This window comes from Phascolarctos cinereus, unplaced genomic scaffold (assembly GCF_003287225.1).
Source record: "Phascolarctos cinereus isolate Bilbo 61053 unplaced genomic scaffold, phaCin_HiC Scaffold_4;HRSCAF=312, whole genome shotgun sequence".
Classification (NCBI taxonomy): Eukaryota; Metazoa; Chordata; class Mammalia; order Diprotodontia; family Phascolarctidae; genus Phascolarctos; species Phascolarctos cinereus.
Window position 1 is genome coordinate 223,563,999 of NW_027555847.1, and position 17,729 is coordinate 223,581,727.

The 17,729-nt window shown below is 36.3% G+C and overlaps 1 protein-coding gene across 4 annotated transcripts in view; it reads left to right on the forward strand.

The window, feature by feature from the left end:
• LOC110201906 (cytochrome P450 3A24) overlaps window positions 1-17,729 on the forward strand; it is a 56,859-nt gene that overhangs the window by 14,276 nt on the left and 24,854 nt on the right. For 3 of the 4 annotated variants that reach the window (XM_020977773.2, XM_020977774.2, XM_020977776.2), the window contains 2 exons: window positions 7,042-7,141; window positions 15,492-15,605. In XM_020977773.2, the coding sequence (XP_020833432.1) occupies window positions 7,042-7,141; window positions 15,492-15,605 (214 nt within the window). The remainder of the gene's footprint in view (window positions 1-7,041; window positions 7,142-15,491; window positions 15,606-17,729) is intronic. The other variant, XM_020977777.2, reaches the window with a different exon arrangement.

The following is a 17,729-nucleotide window of genomic DNA, read 5'->3' on the forward strand; positions in this document are numbered from 1 at the left end:
CCTGTTCATCTCTAAATCCTATGATTCTATAATTATAAGACAATTACCAGCTACAACAAAGGATATGATGCCAAACACACTTCATACTTAAGGAGAAGGGAGGGCTCTGTGTAGTAATGAGGACAGATTCCATCAGTTACACCAGCAAGTGAGGAGCACACGCCTTGCTGAGAACTGCCACGTAGGCTGTGGTGAAGATGTTTCAGCAGAGGCCAGTTTTTACCTTTTTTTTTTGCATATGAAATTGCAAATCTATAATGCCTTATATATTATATAAAGTTATTATGTAACTTTCCCCCCCTTTTTTTCTTTCTTCTCCTTCCCCCATCCTAGAGGTGGCTACCATTAGACAAAATATGCATATAGCTGTAAAATCATTCTATACATACTTTAATTTATCAATTCTTTCTCTGTATGTAGATAGTGTCTTCCTTTATAAGTCTTTTATAGTATTTAGGCATTTATAACAGTCATAATGACATAGTTGCTTAAAGTTGTTCTTAAAACAATGTTACTGTTACTGATACACAACCTCCTCTTGGTTCGGCTCATTTTGCTCTTCATTTATTTTGTGCAAATCTGTCCATGTTTTTCTAAGATCACCAAGTTCATCCTTTCTTGTAGCGCAGTAGTATTCCACCATGATCGTACACAACTTGTTCAGCCATTGCCCAATTGATGGTCATCCCTGCAATTTCCAGTTCTTTGCCACCACAAAGAGAGCTGCTCTAAATATTTTAGAACATAAAGGTTCTTTTCCTTTGTCCCTAATCATCTTGGGAAACAGATCTCATAGTGGTATTGCTGGATCAAAGGGCACAGGCGGTTTAATAATTCTTTGGGTATAATTCCAGATTGCTCTCCAAAATGGTTGGATCAGTTCACAGTTCCACCAACAGTGAATTAGTGTCTCAATTTTTCCATATCCCCCCCAACATTTGTCTCTTTCCCTTCAATCTTTTTAGCCAATCTGATAGGTGTAAAATGACATCTCAAGGTTATTTTAATTTGCATTTATATAATCAATAATGATTTAGAGCTTTTTACGTAAGACTATAAATTGTTTTGATTGCTTCATCTGAATAATTCTGGTTCATATCCTTTGACCATTTATCAATTGGGAAATGACTAGTATTCTTATAGATTTGACAAAGTTCTGATCTTTGCTACATTTGTTTTATTTGTACAAAACCTTTTTAAGGTTTTAAGATTTTAATCGAAATTACCCATTTTATACCTCACAGTGCTATCTCTTATTTTTTTCATAAGTTGTTCATCTATCCATAAGCCTAATAGGTAATATGTTCATTGTTCTTAAAATTTTCTTGAAATATCTCTCTTTATATTTGTCACATATCCATTTTGATCATATCTTGGTAAATGGTGTAATATATTAGTCTATGCCCAATTTCTGCCGGAGTGCTTTCCAGCTTTCTGAACAGTTTTTACCAAATCAATCCTTTTCCCTAAAACTTGTCTTTATACTTGTCAAACACAAGGTTATTATATTTATTTGCTGCAGTAAATTATGTATCTACTCTGTTCTACTGATCTACCTTTCTATTTCTGGGCAGGTACCAGATGATTTTGATACTCACAGGCTAATAATATACTGTAAGATCTCGTATTTCTTCCTTTATATTTTTTTCATTAGTTCATTTATTACTCTTGACCTTTTGTTCTTTTAAATGAATTTTGTTATTATTTTTTTCTAATTAAATAAATTTTTTTTTGTAATTTAACTGAGATGTCATTGAATATATGAATTAGTTTAGGTAAAATTGTCATTTTATCATATTGGCCATATCTACCCATAAACAATTGATATTTCTCCAATTATTTAAATCTGATTTTATTTGTATAACATTTTATAATTTTGTTCATATGGTGCCCAGGTTTGTTTTGACAGGTGTACTCCCAGGTCTTTCATAACATCTAGAGTTATTTTAAATAGGGTATCGCTTACTATCTCTTCTTGCAAGGTTTTGTTTGTGATATATAGCAATTCTGGTGATTTATGTGAATTTACTTTATATCCTGCTGCTTTCTTAAAATTATTTATTGTTTCAACTAACTTTCTAGTTGGGTCTTTAGGATTTTCCAAATATATCACCACATCATCTGCAAAAAGTGATGGTTTTATTGCCTCATTCCCTATTCTGATCCCTTCTATTCTCTTATTACTATTGTTAGGGTTTCCAATACAATATTGAACAATAGTAGTGACAGTGGTCATCTTGTTTCACACTTGATCTTATTGGGAAGACTTCTAACTTAATCCCTATTATAAATAATGTTGGCTGGTAGTTTTAGGTAAATACTTTTTTTTATCAGTTTAAGGGAAAAATCCATTTATACCTACACTTTCAAGTATCTTAAAAGAAATGAGTTTTGAACTTTATCAAAAGCTTTTTCTGCATCTATTGATATAATCATATAATTTTTATTCCTTTATTATTGATATAATCAATTATGTTCATAATTTTCCTTATATTAAACCATCTCTGCATTCCTGGTACAAATTCTACTTGGTCATACTGCATAATCTTTGTAATATATTGTTGTAAACTTTTAGCTAGTATTTGATTTAGGATTTTTGTTTCCATATTCATTAATGAAATTGGTCTATAATTTTCTTTCCTGTTTTTTACTTTTCTTGGTTTAGGTATCAATATTATATTTGTTTCTTAGAAGTAATTTGGTAGGACCCCTGTATTGCCTACTAGTCAAAATAATTTATTTAGTATTGGAATTCGTTGGTCTTTAAATATTTGGGAGAATTCACTTATAAATCCATATGTTTCTGGTGATTTTTTTCTTAGGAAGCTCATTTATGGCCTGTTCAATTCCTTTTTCTAAAATAGGTCTATTTAAGCGATTCTATTTCCTCTTCTGATAATCTAGGCAGTTCACATTTTTATAAATATTTTTCTATTTCACATAAACTGTTATATTTGTTGGTGTATGAGGCAAAACAACTCCTCATAATTCCTTTATTTCATCTTCATTATTGGTATATTCACCCTTTTCATTTTTAATACTAGTGATTTGCTTTTCTTCTCTTTTTAAAATTGTATTAACTAGTGGTTTATTTACTTTATTGTTTTTTTTTTCATAAAACCAGCTCCTAATTATTATTAAATCAAAGTTTTTTCACTCAATTTTTTTAGTCTTATCTTTATTTTTAGGATTTCCAATTTAGTTTTTAGTGAGGGATTTTTAATTGGTCTGCTCTTTCTCTATTTTACTGATATAAGCATTTAAATTTTCTTCTTATTACTATGTCTCATAGATTTTGATATGTTGTTTCACTATTGTCATTCTCTTTAACAAAATTACTGATTGTTTTATGATTTGTTCTTTAACCCATTCATTCTTTAAAATTAGTTTGTGTAGTCTCCAATTAGTTTTGAATCTATGTTTCCATGGTCCATTTTTAAATATAATTTTTATTGCATTATGATCTGAAAAGGATGCTTTTAATATTTCTGCATTTCAGCTTTTAATTATAAAATCTTTATGCCCTCATATTTGCTCAATCTTTGTAAAGGTACCATGACCAATGAGAAAAAGGTGTACTCCTTTCTATTCCCATTAAATTCTCTCCGGATAAGTATCATATCTAGCTTATCTAAAGTTTTATTCAATTTCTTGTCTTCTTTCTTATTCACTTTTGGTTAGATTTATCTAGTTCTAAGATGGGAAGATTAAAGTCTCTCACTATTATAGTACTATCTACTTCCACCTTTAATTCATTCAACTTTTCTTTTAAAAATTTAGAGGCTATAGTATTTGGTGCTCGTAAGTTTGTGAAATTCATGACCCCTCCCTCACTAAAAATGTTGTCAATCAGGTGTGAAGCCAGGAGGACAGAGAAATGGGCACAACAGAAGATGTTGCCCTGTGAACTGTTTCCATAACTTAATTAAATTCCTAAAGCCCCCATATTATCAATTTTGTTTTTATTATTTCTTCGTATTTTGTAACATAATTTGCTTCCTCTTGACCAATTCTAGTTTTCAAAGACTGATTTTCTTTCTTATGATTTTGAATTTCTTTTCCCAATTGATTGACTTTCTTTTCATAATTTTCTTGGATTCCTTTTATTTATTTCCTAAATTTACTTCAATCTCTCTTATTTGATTTTTGAAGTCCTTTTTAATTTCTTCCAATAATTTTTTTTTTGGCTTGTGATGATTTGATGTTGTTCTTTAGGATAGGAGTGACTTTTTTTTTAACCTCATTATCTTCCTCTGAATATGAACTCAGATCTGTTTTTACACCGTACTAGCTATCTACAATTGAATTCTTTCTCCTTTGCTTACTCATTTTTATTTTGTTTTATTTTATTTTTGGCAGCTTATTGTTATAATCAGGTTTTAATCCTGAGTTACAGGTAATGGTGTCCCAGGCCTCAGGTCCTCCTTACTGTTATATTCTGAATTCTGTCCAAGGATCCAATCTCGGGCACTCCTCTCCTCCCCTAAGCCACAGCTAGGGCCCCCAACTATGCTTTCCATAAAATGTTCTTGCTCACTGTAGTACTGAGATCACCAGGAATGTGCTTGCTCCTCCTTGCCCACAGCCACAGCCTGGGATCACATCTGGTCAGCACCACAAGGGGTGGTGCCCAGACACAGAGGATCCTTCAGTCTTCCCCTACTCAGCTGTCTGATCCCCATACTAAAAATCAATGAGGTGGAAGTTCTTGAAGTGAAAGTTCCTAAGGCCTTGAGATGAAAGTTATTGAGGCCTAGACTGCTTCCCACCCAGCCGCCCCCAGGACTTGAATGTTGATTCAATGGACATGGCCTGAAGGTGTTTGCATTCTACTAAGGCCAAATCAGTCCCTGAAGGTCCTGTCTTTCCTGAGGTCCTCTCAGGTTTTCCTAGGAGGACAACTGCTTTTCACCTTTATTTTTGAAACTCTATATTCGTTTTGAGGTGTTCTGTCTGTTGTGGAGAAAATTTGGAGAGCCTGGAATTTTCTGACCTACTCTGCCATCTTCCCATAATCCCTCTCACCCAGTTTTTTTTTCCTTTAAAAAAATGATTAGATTTTGGACATAGCTCCCTAAATCATCTTGCCTCTGGTTACCTTTGCTGTTGTAACATACATTTTCTATAGTCCCCTGTACCGAGAAAACAAAACATCTTCAAAGCTAGAGTTAATAATTTCTGGAGCTGTCTGCTGAGAAATACATGTGACCAGAGGCCAAAGAGTTTGAATTTATGGAAGAAACAGACAACGGAATAGAAAGCAACAACTAGTCATGGGGGTAGATATTTTCCAGGCCACCTGATTACTTCTGAATGCCCTCTGGAGTCATGGCAATTTTTCATAAGATTACTCAATGAATCAACAAGCATTTTTTTTTTGTCCCTCTGTGCCAGGTACTGTGGAACAAACACTAGAATGATAATCCCTGCTCTTCAGTAACTTATGTTTATCAATTTTACATTAATAGAGTTAGCATTGGAAGGAATCTCAGAGTTATCTAGTCCAATTCTTCATTTTACAGATGAGGAATCAGACTCAGAGAAGTTAAGTAACTTGCCCAAAGTAACACAGCTAATTAGTCTTAGATTCAGAATTTGAACCTGGGTCCTCTGACTTAAAATCAAAGACTCCTTCTACTGTTTCATCAATTTGAGGGTACCACCTCCATCTTTGGCATATCCATTATACACAGTGGGGAAAAAAAAATTCTGGACATAGGAGATCCAGAGTCTGAGTGCAGGCTCTAATTCTTACTAGTAGTCCCTTCACCAATTTGTGTCCTAGTTTCTTCATCTGGAAAATAGGAATATTAGTGCTTTTACCACCTACTTCACAAGGTTCATGAGATTGTAGATTTAGAGCCAGGAGAGACCGTATATGTCATCTAGTCCGACACACTAATTTTTATAGATGAGGTTCCATTTGCCAAAGATCACACAACTAGTTTCATCAGAGGTGAGATTTGAATTCAAGTATTGTGATTCCCAAGTTCAGGCCACTTTTGTGAACCTTAAAGCACTATGGGAATGAGAACTATTTTTCTCTTAGAGCAGATGGTTCTTAGCCTTTTTTAGGCTTTGTGGACCCCTCTGGCATTCTAGTGAAGCCTATAGACCCTTTCTCCTAATAACATTTTTAAATGTATAAAATAAAATTCACTGAATACAAAGGAATAAATTATATTGAAATACTGAAAAATTTTAAATTATGAGAGAATTTTGAAAAAACACATTCATAGAATTTAGGTTAAGAACCCCTTGGTTTAGGTATCAACATATGTGGTCAAGAAAATAGCATTGATCAGGGACTGTGAATTATGGACTCCTTCCACTGATGACTATCACCAAACATTTGTAGTCTAGGGTTTGTAGTTTATTAATCCAGTCTAGTCTGCTAGAGTTGCCTAGATGAAAAAATCATCACCTGGTAGCCAGCTCCTTGGTGATGGGTCTCTCCAAACTAAGCTAGGCTCATCTTCACATGACAGATCCATAATTTGCAGCCAGACCATTACTTAGAGATTTTCTAGGTTAGTAGGGGATTTAGCAGTGCTTGAATATTGCTAGTACAGTCTTCAGGAACCTAGAGTGACCTCCACATAATGATGAAGTTTTGCTGAATTATTGTAATTGCAGGATGGAGACGGTATGGTTCAATAGAATGAGAACTGGCTGTGAAGTCAGAGAATCTGGTTTTCAATCCTGCTTTTGATGCACACTACTGGCTTGACCTTAGGCAAGTCAGTTAATGTTTCTTTGCCTGAGTTTCTTCATTAGTAAAATCAGGGGGTTAGATTAGATGTCCTTTCTTTGAGGTTCCTTCTAGCTCTAAATGTGTGATTGTAAAATATATACTGAGAATGGGACAGGAATGAGTAAGGGGATGCAAAAGGTAGTGGTGGTGGCTATTTTATCATCTAATTTCAAGAAGATTGAGCATTGCAAAGACAGATATTGTGATTTGTTGACTTAAGAAGCTAACTTTCTGGGCAGATCTCTGAAATACATGTTTAATTTTCTTTATCTTGATGCTCTTTATAGGTTTTATGATGGCAGACTGCCTATCTTAGCCACTCTGGATCCAGCTTTCATCAAAATAGTTCTAGTGAAAGAGTTTTACACACTCTTCACTAACCGTCGGGTAAGTTACTGGTAGACAGAGGTATAGCAGGATGCTTTTTGGCTTGAGGCCATTCAAGCACTCTAACCTAAGCTTTCCAATTCTGTAGGAAACCTCGGTGACTTTGCTTCAAAATCTTCTTTTCTTACTATGTTGGCTACTTTCCCTAAGATTGCAGATTGATCATGGTCTTGGGTGGCTGAAAAAATCATTTATGGAATAACGTGTACAAAGCCCTTTCTAAACAGCTATATCTCGCTCTAGTGGCTTGATCCACCATGAACATGGCCAGATACTTTAAAAGGAAGCCAGAATTAGAGGTTGTGTAGCAGCACTTGGGAACTGGCAGTGCTTTTCAGAAAGTAAAGACCTTATGTCTGTATTACTAAACCATATTCAGGTATGGAAGGGAAGTCAGGATTTTGGTGACAATAATAACTTTTATTGACTAGAGCAGGTTACATGATGAAGGTAACACAATTGAGGAAGATCAATACTAGGGTTCCATGGCCAAAGAGTTATTTTTTAAAATATAAAATTGACCCTTCTCAAAACACTTGTGCTACAGCACAAGTGTTGATAGGTGATTCTACTCTACCCATGAACCCAAGACATTGTACCCATGTATCATAGTCTGCTGGGTACCAGGAAGGTTACCTTCTTCCCATTCCAGAATATCTTTTCCCCTACCTCCTACCTCAGTGTCTAAAATTCTGTCATCCATAATTTATGGTTATTTCTGTCTGGTCTTCAGGGCTTTTCCATTTTCCAGAGAATCTCTGTTAAGATGCACAAAATGCTGCTAGGAAATGGGAATACCTGAAGCCACGTCATCTAATTTCTTATTGGGGATTAATTGGCAGCTAGCTAAAATGCAGACCCAGTAGAAAGTGGACACAGGATCAGTGCCTGAGGGAGACAAGGCTACTGAGATAAGAGAGAGAAAGGTGCTACTGGGAAAACTTTCCCTGCTTTGTAATTTTGCCCTGGGCCAGCCCAACATGTGATGTAAACAATAAATAGACTTTGAAACATTTTGGAATGCTGAATTATTTTCTGGAGAGTTTAACCCATGCAAAATTTATTAGTTTTCTGCTCAGCTATCTTCCTTGTGGTCTAGTGAAAATAATGCTGGAGTGGGAGTCAGGAAACCTGGCTTTCTGTCCCTGCTCTTTGAGACCTTTGGCCACTTATGTAATTTCTCTTTGTCTCAGTTTTGTCCAATGGGGATAGTTATACCTAGCCTACATTGCAGTGATGAAAAGAATATCCAGTGAGATTGAAAGTTCTTATAAAAATCTAAGTTGGTCTACAAAATTAAAGTATGTTAAATTGTATATAGTAACAGCAACAATGTGTAATGATTAACTCTGATTGACTTAGCTCTTCTCAGCAATACAATGATCCAAAATCACTCTAAAAGACTCATGATGGAAAATGCTATCCACATCCAGAGAAAGAACTGATGGAGTCTAAATGCAGATTGAAGCACATTATTTTTCACTTTATTTTCTTCATAGTTTTTTTCCCCTTTGTTCAGATTATTCTTTCACAATATGACTAATATCTATACATGTAAAAAAGATATACATGTTAAAGCCCAAAGTTAATATTTCTAAAAACTCAGGTTTTCAAACTCTATCAATAAGCATTAGTTGATCACTTACTATTTGCTGGCTGCCAAGCATACATAGACAAAAATTAGCTAGTCCCTGGTCTCAAGAAGCTTCCATTCTATTGGGGAAAACAAATGAGTGTATACAAAATAAATGCAAGGTAATTGACATTTTTCGGAGGCCCTATCAGCAAAGGAGATCAGAAAAAGTCTAACGTAAGAAGTGGATTTTGGGCTGAACTTGCAAGGAAACTTGGGATTCTAATAGAGGTAAGGAGGGAGTGCATATGGAAATGGAAGGTGCAAGGACCTAGAAGATCCATTTATTGTGAAGAGAAATAAGTAATAATAAAATTGCAAATGTTAGTTGGGGTCAGGTTGTGAAGGGCATTAAATGCCAAGTAGAAGGGTTCATTTGAATCCTAGACAAAATGGGGAGCCACTGGAATTTACTTAACAGAAGAGTAACATGATCAGACCTATGCTTTAGGACTATCCCTTTGGAAGCTGGGTGGAGGATGGATTAGAGAGAGGTGACTCCTGAGACAGGGAGACCAATGAAGAGATTATTACAATAGTCCTGCCCTGTAAGAAGTGATGCAGGGCCTGAACTAGAGTGGTGGTTGTATGAGAAGAGCTAAGGGGGAGAGAGGGGAAAGATGTGGACATGGAATCAGCAAGACTGGGCAAATGATTGGATATAAAAATGAGAGAATATCAGGGGTTGACAATGACTCTGAATCTATCGACTAGAAAGGATAGTCCTTACTAGTTCAAGGATTACCTGACCTTGACAAAATCATTTCCATCCTACTGGAGAGTGGTGCAATTCTGTATAGTCTGTTACCTTTATGAGGACAGCTGTCATTTATAGAGCACGCTACAGTCTACAGAGTTTATTCAGTCAATAAACAAACATTTAGTAAACACTTACTGGCTTGTAACTCACTATGCTGAGCACTAGGATTTTAAAGAAAGGCAAAAATGCTTCTTGCTCTCAAGGAACTTACATTCAAATTGAGGAGTCAAGTTGTAAACAATTAGGTACATATTACACCTGCATATACATTCTTATACACTTAGAAAGATACATGTAAGTGTATACATGTGCAGGTGTATATATGCACAAAGTAGATAGACATTAACTTTGGAGGGGAATGCATTAACAGCAGTAGGGATCTAGAAAGTTCTTCAGAAAGTGATGTTATTACATGCTCTAAATCATTATTGATTAGAGAAATGCAAATCAAAACAACTCTGAGGTACCACATCACACCTATCAGATTGACCAACATGACAAAACAGGAAAATGATAAATGTTGGAGAGGATGTGGGAAAATTGGAACGCTAATACATTGTTGGTGGAGTTGTGAAATGATCCAACCATTTTGGAGAACAATTTGGAGCTATGCCCAAAGGGCTACAAAAATGTGCATACCCTTTGATCCAGCAATAGCATTCCTAGGGCTATATCCCAAAGAGATCAAACAAATGGGAAAAGGACCCACGTGTACAAAAATATTCATAGCAGCTCTTTTTGTGGTGGCAAAGAATTGGAAATTGAGAGGATGCCTATCAATTGGGGAATGGCTGAGCAAGTTGTGGTATGCGAATGTAATGGAATACTATTGTGCTGTAAGAAATGATGAACAGGCTGACCTCAGCAAAACCTGGGAAGACTTAGATGGTCTGATGCTGAGTGAAGTGAGCAGAACCCAGAGGACTTTGTATACAATAGCAGCCACGTTATGCAATGACTAAGATTGTTAAACTGAACCCTTCTCAGCATTACAAGGATCTAAGACATCTCCAGAGGCCTCAGGATGGAAAATGCTGTCCACATCCAAAGAAAGAACTATGGAAGTCCAATCGCTCTCACTTATTTTTACCTTAACTTGAATTTTGTTTCATCTTTCTGATGGTTCCTCCTATTGGTTTTAATTTTTACTTACAACTTCACCAATGTGAAAATATGTTTAATGGGTATGTAAATGTAAAGCCTATGTCAGATTGTGCGCCGTCTTGGGGAGGGTTGGGGGGTGGAGAAAAAGGGAGAAAAAATTTTCAACTCAAAAGCGTATGAAAAAAAATAAAAAATAAAATAAAGGGAGTAAGTTAAGATAAAAAAAAAAAGAAAGAAAGTGATGTTATTCCAAAAGATAGAGATGAGGAGGAAGAGCATTACAGGAATGGGGGACAGCCAATAGAAAGGCAAGGGGGCTGGAGATGAAGTCCCACATCTCATTCATCCTTGCAACATTCCTATGACATCATAGTGCCTTTGTTATTGCTTCCATTTTTTTAGAGGAGGAAGCTGAGGCTAACTCAGAGCTTGAGATCACAGGCCCAGCACGTGGAACCCAAACATGAACCTGTGTCTTTTTATGACTGCCAAGTCCAGCACTCTCTCTATTATACTACACTTAAAGTATAGTTAAAGCAGTTCTTACGAGAGCTATGGCTAATCATTCTCAGCTTCACAAAAGTCAGAAGAAGGCAGCGTTGCCAATGGGTTTTTCTCACTTGATGCCTGTTGACAGGGCTTTGGCAAATGGTTGGTAAAAGCAGTTGGGGGAAACAAGAGTAAAATTAAATGGCAATTGCCCTCCCCTCACCTTTTTCTTATTTTCCAGGCCTATGATTTCATCAGTACGAAACTTCCTATTGTAGATACTTCCTTGTTATTGTTCAGTTATTTCAGTTGTGGCTGATTCTTCATGACTAAATTTAGGGTTTTCTTAACAAGATACTGGAAGGGTTTACCATTTCCTTCTCCAGCTCATTTTATAGATGAGGAAATTGAGGCAAATAGGGTTAAGTGATTGGCCCCATAACTAGTAAGTATCTGAGGCCAGATATGAACTTAGGAATATGAGTCTTTCCGATTCCAATATCCACATGCCACCTAGCTACCCCAAACTTTTTCCACTAATGCAAATTGGAAACTCAAAGTTTTAGGGTTGTCTGGGATCGTTAAGGGGGTGAGTGACTTGTCCATGATTGCATAACTAGTATATGTCAAAGGCAGGACTTGAACCTACGTCTCCTCGTTCCAATGATGGCTGTTTACTCACTACACCAGGCTCTCTCTGGTCCATAAAAAGATCAAAACCTTGAGCTTTGTCTACCTACAATTGTTTCTAAATAATTGAACCAAGTGTATTATGAATAATCTCCTTTGAATCATCCAGATTTCTTGAAGTCAGTCTGGGCTCATTCTAATTGGGTATCAGTCAGTCAGTCAATAAACATTTTAAAATTGCCTTCTATGTGCTAGGCTAACCAATGGGAATGCAAAGAAAGGAAAAGAGTTCCTGCTTTCTAGGCACTCAGAGTATAATTGGTGTCAGTAGGATAAGGTAAATCTTATTAGCGCTTTTTGAAAGGCTATGTAATATAGTGAAAAGAAGTCCCACCCATGACTCTAGTATTGTGATTGCGAGCAAGTAACTTTTCTCCTTTGAGTCTCTTTCCTCATCTGTACAAAGAGGTTGCTTACAGTGTTCAAAACTGATATCCAAGGATGATCCTCAAAACCCAAGGTTTTGGCAAAAAGCTCAAATAAGATAAAAAATCTAAAGTGCTGTATAAACCTTAAAGCCTATATAAAAGTCTATCATCATCATCATCATAATTACTAATAAGTTCAAGTGTTCTTCCTGGCAATAGCTGATTCATGTTAAAAAGTGAGCTGGGCCTCTCTCTTAGGACATCTCTTTTTAATAATCTTATTTTTGTTGGTTTCTTTTGTTTTTCTTTTAATCAACTTTATTTCCAGATCTATATTCCTCCCCCTAATCCCTTTCCTTATGCGGTGTGCCTATGAGGAATAGGCCTACACCAAAGACAGGAGGCCTTAAGACAGAGGTTTTTAACCTGGGGTTCAGGAGTCCATGGATAGGTTTCAGGGGATTTATGAACTTGAATGGGGAAAAAAATTACATTTTTATTTCAACATAATTGGTTTCCTTTGTGATCTTATGTATTTGATACATTTAAAATGTATTAATTAAAATTTAAAAAATACATTATTCACCGTTTTCCTTTCTCCCCTTCATTAGTGTTTTGCTTTTGACCACCGCCTCCTTCAGTCCCTTCCCCCTTTTATTATCCCTTTCCCTTTTCTTCCCCTTTATTCTTACTGCTGCTTCCCTCCCTTCTTTCCCCCCTCCCTTTTCTTTCCCCTTTTCCCTCCCACTGCCTATAGGGCAAGTTAGATTTTGATACTTAACTGATTATATTATGCCCTTCTTGAGCCTAATCTGATGAGAGTAAGGTTCAAACAATGCTCCCCTCCCCTTCCTTCTGCTGTAATAGGATTTTGTGTCTTTTCCTATAATGTAATTTACCCTTGTCTGCCTCCTCCTTTTCAGTACCTTTTCTAAGATAGATTGATCCACTTATTTGGATCCATTTAACTTGATTAGATTTTTTTTTATCATTACATCAAAGTCAACTAATATCCACCCTCTTTATGTATACTCCTTTAACAAGGTGTAATAACAATACAGTTCTCAAGGGTTGCAAGTCTCATATTCCCTTGTAGGGGTTTAAACAGCCCCCCCCTTATTAACAGCATATTGTATCCTTCTGTCCCATTTACCTTTTTAAGTCCTTCTTGAGTCCTGTACTTGAAGATCAAATTTTTTGTTGAGCTCTGGTCTTTTTATCAGGAAAGTTTGGAAGTCTCCTATTTCGTTGAATATCCACCTCCTCCCTTGAAAAATGATGCTCATTTTTGCTGGGTAATTGATCCTTGGCTGCATTCCAAGCTCCTTTGCCTTACGGAATATCATGTTCCATGCCCTGCGTCTTTTAATGTAGAAGCTGCAAGGTCCTGTGTAATCCTGACTGTGGTTCCATGATATTTAAATTCTTTCTTTCTGGCTGCTTGCAGCACCTTCTCTTTCATCTGGTAATTTTGGAATTTTGCTATTATATTTCTTGGCGTTGTCAATTTGGGATCTCTTTCAGGTGGTGATCAGTGGATTCTTTCTATGGTTATTTTCCCTTCTGGTTCTAGGACTTCTGGGCAGTTTTCCTTTATGATTTCCTGAAAGATACTGTCCAGGCTCTTTTTTTCATCATGATTTTCAGGTAGTCCAATAATTTTTAAATTGTCTCTCCTGAGTCGATTTTCCAGGTCGGTTGTTTTACTGATGAGGTATTTTACATTTTCATCTATTTTTTCATTTTTTTGTTTCTGTTTGACTGATTCTTGCTCTCTCATAGAGACATTAGTTTCCATTTGTCCAATTCTAGTTTTTAACAGATTGTTTTCTTCTGTTAGTTTTTGTACTTCCTTCTTCAACTGGCCAATTGTGTTTTTTAGGGACTTGTTTCCTTCAGTACTCTTCTGTTAGTTTTTGTACTTCCTTCTTCAACTGGCCAATTGTGTTTTTTAGGGACTTGTTTTCTTCAGTGTATTTTTTTTTCCAACTGGCCAATTGTATTTTTGAAGGACTCTTTTACCTCTCTCATTTGACTATTAAAATCCTTCTTGAGCTCTTCTAAGAAGGCTTTTTGGGCTTCAGACCAGTTCATATTCCCTTTTGTTGTTGCAGATGTGGGTTTGTTGACAATGTTGTCCTCTTCAGAATTTCTGTCTTGATCTTCACTCTTCTCATAATATGAATCTATGGTACGTTTCTTTTTACTCATGGTGTTTCTTTATTCCCTGGCCTTTAAAGAGATTGAGCTCTCCTGCTGGGGAACAGAGGGTACTGACCCAAGCTTCTTGTGTTGGGAGCCTAGGTCTTGGTCACTGGCTTTGCTTCTGGGGCCTCTTATGCTGGATTGGAGCTGTAGGTTTCTGGCAGCTTACCTTGTGTTGGGCTGGAATCAGCAAGGCTGGAACTTTCAGGCAATTCTAGGTTGCCTGCTTTTCCTTTCCTTTAGCTTTCTTCGCTCCTTTTAGATGGCTGCTGCAGGATGTTTATCTGCCTGGGGCCCTGCAGTGTTGTCTCCCTCGTTTCTGCTAATGCACGGGAGATTCCTTTGCAGTGGAGTGAGGCTCCTGGTGGTTTTCTGAGTTGGTTTCCACCGGTTCCCCTGCCCTCACTGAGGCACTCGGAGGTCCAGGTGTTGGTGTTTGCCTGCTCTACCACCTGGGCTTCAGGATTTCTTCACAATTGGGGGCTTCAGGGCTCCTACAGCTCACCTAATGTTGGGGTGGAATCAGCAAGACCAGGGCTTTAGGAAGCCTTTAGGTTGTTTTCTTCACCTCCTTTCAGATGAATGCTGCAGGGTGCTTATCTGCCCCTTGTTTTTGCTGAGGCACTGAGAGATCCGTTTGCTGGGCTACTGCACTGCTGCTCCTTGTCTTTCTTCTAGTTCAGGTGTTCCAGGGTTTTTTTTTTTCTGGGCTGATATTTTCTGGGTTTGCAGAGGTTTATAGGGGAGAGTGAGAGCGACTACCTTTTCACTCCGCCCTCTTGGCTCCCAGAAGCGGAAGTCAAAAAATACATTATTCAGTGAAAGGATCCATAGGTTTTACCAGACTGCCTGAGGAATCTATGACACACACACAAAGCTTAAAAATCCCTGCCCTAAATTATTATGTTCAAGTCCAAAATATTGATGCTTAGAATCATTGCCTACCACCTTTTTACTACCCCACCTCCTTCTGTATCTCTAAAGATTTTTCTGAGAGGAATAATATAGCTTGTTATTAATTTCAAAGTGATTTAAAATCCTTACTTGGAAAAACATCATAACTTCCTCTAACTCAATTGGCTTCTGGTTCTATTTATTTAGAATTTTGGTTTAAATGGAAGTTTGGAGTCTGCCATCACCATTGTTAAAGGAGAGAAATGGAAGTGGATCCGGACCATTATCTCCCCAACATTCACCAGTGGGAAACTGAAGGAGGTAAGTATGGTTCAGTCTGTTGCCAAAGCTTCAATAGTAATGATCAAGGACTCAAAGAATGTTGGAATCATAGGGATCGGCAGTATTCACAAAGATTGAGGATGACTGGATCAGATTCCCTTATGGCCTTTCTCTGCTCACATTCAGATTTTCCTCCTCCTTTTGATGTTGTTTTTTTTTTCACCTTTCCTTCCTCCTGCTGATATTAAGCTTCTGATTCTGACATCTTAAGAATACTGACTGATCATAGTCAACATTTACTTTATGTGAACTGAGGTATACTATCTAGCTACCATGAATATGTGTAAATAAGAAAGAGTCAAAACTTTTCTAAATTAATTTATTTAAGCAAAAGGGATAGAGGGAATAGTGGTGCAGAACTATTTGAAAAATGCGATTTTGGTAATATTGTCCGCAACCCCAGTATTTTTTTAAATTTAAATTCAATTTTATTTTCAGTTCTGAATTCTTTTCCTCTCTACACCCTTCCCTGACCCACTGAGAAGGCAAGAAAAACAAAATACACTACAAATATGTATAGTTGTGCAAAAATAATTTTCACCTTTACAATGTCAGCAAGAAAGAAGAAAAGAAAGGAAAAAAAGAGGGAAGAGAAAGGAAAGAAGGGGAAGAGAAGGGAGGGGAAGGGAATTTTGTTACATTCATTTTGATTTTTTTGGTATGTGGTTGCTTTGTTTTCCATTTCCATTTACAGTTACTGTATATTCATATGTGTATTTATGTATATATGTAAATATATAGGCTCTGCTTGCTTCACTCTTTATCAGTTCATGTAGATCTTTCCATGCTTCTCTGTATTCACCACACACATCATTTCTTACAGCACAATAATATCCCATTATAGTCATGTCACAACTTGTTTACTCATTTCCCTATTCATGGGCATTTTCTTTGTTTCCAATTCTTTGCTGTCACAAAAGTGCTGCTGCAAATATTTTGGTGTATATGAAGACTTTCTCCTCATCTATGGCTTCCTTGGGGTATACATCCAGTATCAGAGTCTTTGGATCAGAGGGTATGGACATTTTAGTCACTTTAATTGCAAATTGCTGTCTAAAATGGTAGTACTATTGTATTTCACCACATAATTGTCACTGCTGCATAATTGTCTCACCCTATTTTTTCAGTCCAAAAATTGGTTTATAGCCTTTTACCATGCAGTCATCACATGGTGTAATTCTGTTTGTCATGCCACTTAAAAGGAAAACAGGGCAGCAATGTATTCACCAATGGCATATTGATATGCATTTATCTCTTGCACATTGCAAGCAGCGAACCTAGAATTCTCAGTGCATGCGCATTGTCAGTATTCAATTTTAACATATATTCATGAGCATTCCATGCATTCTAATCTTGCACCAAAGACAGGTTAGTAATAAATTATTTTTAAGTAATACTGGCACAATTTAAAAAATAAAGGCTTCACATAATGGTCGCACCCCACTTTTTGTAAAAAAAAAATTGACATAAAATCTGTGATGATTATGTGGTGAAATATGGTATTTCACATCTTTACCAACATTATATTGGTATGTCTATCCTCCAAAATACCTTCAACATTTACTTGCAATTTTTTGGGTCATTTTTGCAAATTTGCACAAAGTGAGGGTTTTTTTTTTTGATTTGCGTTTATCTTTAGTGATTTGAACAATTTTTCATGTGGCTGTAAATATTGTGTAATGTTTCTTTTGAGAGCTTTTTGCTCATAATTAACTATTAGGGAATGGCTACATTCAGTAATTGCTATTTAATTTCTCTTTTTATGTTCTCCTGATGAGTTTTGTTAAAGATAAACAGAAATGCTGATGCCTATGGATATTCCCTCTATTTTTTTTTAAATACAAACCTTTGCTTTACCCAGATCATATTGGAAAAATCTCTGGTTTATCCCTACTAAATATAATGATTGGTTTTAGATAGATAATAAGAAAAAATCCATTTATTCCTATGTTTCTATGTCTGTAAAAGAAATACATGTGCTTTGTTAAAGGCCTTTTCTTCTTCTATTGATAACATCATATGACATTTTGTTGTTCTTATTAATGTGGTTTTTTGTGTTCATAATTTTCCCAAAACAGAATCTAATTTGATCATGGTATAAAA